Source organism: Salvelinus namaycush, chromosome 42 (genome assembly GCF_016432855.1).
Source record: "Salvelinus namaycush isolate Seneca chromosome 42, SaNama_1.0, whole genome shotgun sequence".
In the NCBI taxonomy this organism is placed as follows: Eukaryota; Metazoa; Chordata; class Actinopteri; order Salmoniformes; family Salmonidae; genus Salvelinus; species Salvelinus namaycush.
Genome location: NC_052348.1, coordinates 8,490,523 through 8,495,808, shown reverse-complemented (window position 1 = coordinate 8,495,808; position 5,286 = coordinate 8,490,523). Strand labels below are relative to the sequence as shown.

Here is a 5,286-nt window from a genome sequence, read left to right as displayed (position 1 = left end):
TAAGCAGCACAGGACCACACACAGTCTCACTGAGGTGAGCCCACTATAAACTACTGTCTGTATGGTATTAGGTCAGGGTCTATATCCACAAAGCCTCAGAGTAGGAGTGCTGATTTAGGATCAGTTTTCCTTTTAGATAATAATGAATAAGACTATATAGACAGGCCTGATACTAGATCAGCAATCTTACTATTTTACGCTTTGTGGATACGGGCCCAGGTCTTGACCATGCATTTGAATTATAAAACTATTAAAGAGTGACAAGTGATCAAATTAACTAACATGTTTGCATAGTACTCATAGCAATCCCTCATTGCCCAATCAGAAGATGCTCCATAGCAGGGTGCTGATATCAGATTTCTTGATCCAACATCCTCTCACTCTGTATCTCTTACAGTCAGTAGACATGGAGGATGGGAAGCCTGATCTGCTGGTTGTCAAAGAGGAGACAATAGAAGACGGATCAGAGAGCATTGATCTGCTGACTGGATTAAAGATGGGGGAGCAAGGTAAGGGAGAAATACATATAGCCTACATACAGTAATAGATCTTCAATGGAATAGTAATACATACAGCACATTGAAGTGATATGCCCATTTTTTTTCTTCATTCAATACATCAAATGAAATCAATAGAACTTATGTTTGCATAGAAAAACACATTATAATGTCTGAACTTGACTCAAAAAAAATGTTTACGTCTATTTTCTAACCTCTTCCGGCAGTTAGTTGGCTGGAGGCTAACAGAGAAGACTGGGCGACCATCTTGGATTACCAGACCCAGACGGGTGCAGCCAGGGGCCTAAGGGACAACATCACAGAGCAGGCCAGGACTAGAGGTGACATAGTGGAGGTCAGTGGATGGGACAGCCTCCTCAACTCTGGGCCGGGGAACACCACTGTTAACCACAACCAGAAACAGACAGTCGAACCAAAAACAACATCTGAACATAGTCTCCATGACAACAGGGCGAGGCATAACTTTGGTCTGCGGGGACGGGGAGGTGTCGGAATGCCGCGGGATAGAACACACACAGACTCGGCTAGCGATGCTCCGTCCTGCTCCTATAGTTGTGAGGCAGAGAGACTGATGGCGCCTCAGGTTACCCCCCTAACAGGTGCTGCCTTCAGCCTGCCTTCTATAGGATCTATCAACTGGAACATTGACCCTGTGACAACACAGACACTCCCTGGCCTTCGTCCTCCTCACACTCTCCTAATGTTAAATCAGACCTCAGACAATGCCAGACCTCAGACACTAAATGGCTACACAAGCCCATTGACAAATGACAGTAGTAGAGACAGAATCAGTAAAGGTGGCAGCGCCATAGAGAAGCGCTTCACGTGTTCATTCTGTGGGAAAGCCTTCAGTTTTCCCCAACAGGTGGAGATCCACCAGAGGATGCACACGGGGGAGAAACCATATGGCTGCCACCTGTGCCGGGCCACTTTCTCCCAATCGTCCAGCCTGAATAGGCACCAAAGAGTCCACACAGGGGAGAAACCCTTCAGCTGTACCCAGTGTAACATGCGCTTTGCCCATGCTGGCAACCTGAAGAGACACCAGAGGGTCCACACAGGGGAGAAACAATACAGCTGACCCCAGTGTGAGAAAGGATTCTCCTGCTAGCACCAGCTGAAGGTCCACACGGGAGAGAGGTGGTTCGCACTGCAGGAGGAGGTTCTCAGAAAGGAGCTACCTCAAGATACACCTGCAGAAAGAACATTCCACTCTATAACATAGAAAGTAACCATTCCACTTAATAGCGTCTGCGGTTTAGATTAAACCCTGCATTAAAGACACAGATGAATTGTCATTATTGTCAGCAGAAAATATTACCTTTATTTAAACAGGGAGTTAACATTGAGACCAGGGTCTCTTTCACAAGGGAGCTCTGCATATACAATGAATAGGACAAAATAAAATCAGATACAATGTAAAACAAAGAAATACAGCACAACACAAATATTCAAGAAAAACAGTTACATTCCTCAGTAAGAATTGCATGAGCGGCACCAGAACATCCAATTGTAATGTATTTTGTAGTTGCTTCCAGCAATGAGGTGCATTTATAACTAAAAGTGGATTTACCTAGTTCGGTGGAGACCCGAGGAACCTCAAGAGTTAACCAACAAAGTTAGGTAAGTTGGAAACTTGTGTAGTAAAGACTTGTAAACAAAAAGGGACGTTAATGAGGACCAGCCAACCTTTTGATACAGGATGCAGTGGTGAGTGTTACACAGATGCATTTGGAATTACGAGAGTAACAGATGTGTTGAATATTCCTGGGTAGTCTATATTGTATCCAGACATTTAGTGATGTCAGGCATATACAGTGCCTTCAGAAAGTATTCACACCTCTTGACTTTTTCCACATTTTGTTGTGTTCCAGCCTGCATTTAAAATGTTGATATTTTTTTTTTTTTGTCACTGGCCTAAAAGCCAATGAGTAAGTATTTAAATACTTTAAATAAGTATTTAAAAGCAGTCAATAAGTATTCAACCCCTAAATATGTTCAGGAGTAAAAATGAGCTTAACAAGTCACATAATAAGTTGTATGGACTCACTCTGTGTGCAATAATAGTGTTTAACATGATTCATGAATGACTACCCCATCTCTGTACCCCACACATACAATTATCTGTAAGGGTCCCGCATGCGAGCAATGAATTTCAACCACAAAGACCAGGGAGGTTTTCCAATGCCTCTCAAAGAAGGGCATCTATTGGTAGATGGGTAAAAAAAGAAGCAGACATTGAATATCCCTTTGAGCTTGGTGAAGTTATTACACTTTGGATGGTGTATCAATACACTAAAGTAATACTGCAAGAAATGTGGCAACGCAATTAACTTTTTGTCCAGAATACAAAGTGTTATGTTTGGAGCAAAAACAATACAAGACATTACTGAGTACAACTCTCCACATTTTCATGCATAGTGGTGGCTGCATCATGTTATGGGAATGCTTGTAATCGTTAAGGATTGCAGTGTTTTTCAGGATAAAAAAGAAACGGAATGGAGCTAAGCAAAATCCTAGAGGAAAACCTAAACCTAAAACACAAGGCCAAATCTACACTTCCTTACCAAGAAACAGTGAATTTTACAGTTTTGACTTACATCTACTTGAGAATCTATGGCAAGACCTGAAAATGGTTATCTAGCATTGATTAACAAGCAATTTGACCGAGCTTGATGCAGTTTAAATGCAGGTTTAGAAAGCTCTTGGAGACTTACACAGAAAGATTCACAGGTTTAATCGCTGCCAAAAGTGTTTCTACAAAGTATTGTCTCGGGTGTGAATACTTTTGTCTCGGGTGTGAATAAGACATTTCTGTACCTCATTTTCAATCAAATTTCAAAAAACATGTTTTCACTGTCATTATGGGGTATTGCGTGTAGATGGGTAAGCATTTTCTTTTTTATACATTTGGAATTCAGGTTGTAACACAACATGTGGAATAAGTCAAGGGGTATGAATACATTCTGAAGGCACTGTAGTCTAATCCAATGAGAGGGGACTGGAACCAGTACAGTAGTAGTGTAAACTCTGAAGGCTTCCTAGATAAGAAAGGAGAGGGTCTGGTCGTAGATGAGGTGACTGTGAAAGTGGAGGGCGACGCTCTTCTGACATGGAATTCAGACGAGACTCAGTTACGAGGAGGACACTCGCAGGGAAACACTAGTGACTTCTTAGACTACAGGGAAGCTTAGAGACATCCAAATGTCGCAACCCACCCCCATTTACATGGCTCTTTCCATTAAATAGACTAACCAGGTGAATCCAGGTGAAAGCTATGATCCCTTATTGATGTCACTTATTAAATCTACTTCAATCAGTGTAGATGAAGTGGAGGAGACAGGTTAAAGAAGGATTTTTAAGCCTTGAGACATGGATAGTGTATGTGTGCCATTTAGAGGGTGAATGGGCAAGACAAAATATTTAAGTGCCTTTGAAAGGGGTATGGTAATAGGTGCCAGGCGCACCGGTTTGTGTGTATCAAGAACTGCAATGATGCTGGGTTTTTCACACTCAACATTTTCCTGTGTGTATCAAGAATGGTCTACCACCCAAATTACATCCAGCCAACTTGACACAACTATGGGAAGCCTTTGAGTCAACATGGGCCAGCATCCCTGTGGAACGCTTTCGAAACCCTGTGGAGTCCATGCCCCGACGAATTGAGGCTGTTGAGGGCAAAAGGGAGGGTTACAACTCAATATTAGGAAGGTGTTCCTAATGTTTGGTATACTCAGTGTGTTTGTGTATATATAAAGATGTCTATAGACATTATGGACAGTATATGAATAGAAAAGGTGTGTACAGCCAGCATTAGTTATATATGACGAGCCTTGACTAGAATACAGTATATACATAGGAAGTGGGTAAAACAGTATATAAACATTAAAGTGACCCGTGTTCAATTACTATGTACATAGGGCAGCAGTCGAAGGTGAAGGGTAGAGTACGAGGTGGTAGCCGGCTATTAACAGTGAATAAGGTTCAGGGCAGGGTACTGAGCGGAGGCCAGCTAGTGGTGACTATTTAATAGTCTGATGGCCTGGAGCTAGAAGCTGTTTTTCATTCTCTCGGTCCCAGCATTGTCTCCATCGTCTAGATGGTAGTGGGGTGAACAGGCCTGTCTCCTCACCTTCAACTACACTGATTTGAAGTGGATTTAATAAGTGACATCAATAACGGATCATATCTTTAAAAAAAATATAAACGCAACAATTTCGAAGATTTTACTGAGTTACAGTTCCTATAAGGAAATCAGTCAATTTAAATGAATTCATTCTATGGATTTCACATGACTGGGAATACAGATATGCATCTGTTGGTCACAGATACCTTAAAAAAAAGGTAAGTGCGTGGATGAGAAAACCACCATTTGCCTCATGCAGTACGACACATCTCCTTCGTATAGAGTTGATCAGGCTGTTGATTGTGGCCTGTGGAATGTTGTCCCACTCCTCTTCAATGGCTGTGCAAAGTTTCTGGATATTGGCAGGAACTGGAACACGCGGTCTTACACATCGATCCAGAGCATCCCAAACATGCTCAATGGTGTCTGGTGAGTATGCAGGCCATGAAAGAAGTGGGAAATGTTCAGCTTCCAGGAACCGTGTACAGATCCTTGTGACATGGGGCTATGCATTATCATGCTGAAACATGAGGTGATGGTGGCGGATGAATGGTAAAACAATGGGACTCAGGATCTCGTCACGGTATCTTTGTGCATTCAAATTGCCATCAATAAAATGCAATTGTGTACATTATCTATAGC

The 5,286-nt window shown here is 42.2% G+C and overlaps 1 protein-coding gene across 1 annotated transcript; it reads left to right on the top strand.

Moving 5' to 3' along the window:
* LOC120034875 (endothelial zinc finger protein induced by tumor necrosis factor alpha-like) lies at window positions 1-2,403 on the top strand. Its single transcript, XM_038981527.1, has 3 exons — window positions 1-34; window positions 398-509; window positions 725-2,403. Exons 2-3 carry the CDS (start codon window positions 407-409, stop codon window positions 1,597-1,599), a joined length of 978 nt encoding a protein of 325 aa, XP_038837455.1. The 5' UTR covers window positions 1-34; window positions 398-406; the 3' UTR covers window positions 1,600-2,403.
* The last annotated feature ends 2,883 nt before the right edge of the window (window positions 2,404-5,286 follow it).

Excerpts from the sequence above, each read along its gene's own strand:
- LOC120034875 (XM_038981527.1), top strand. The coding sequence starts at position 407 with ATGGAGGATGGGAAGCCTGATCTGCTGGTTGTCAAAGAGGAGACAATA. Across the intron at positions 510-724 it reads ATTAAAGATGGGGGAGCAAG|TTAGTTGGCTGGAGGCTAAC; the intron begins GTAAGGGAGAAA and ends CTCTTCCGGCAG.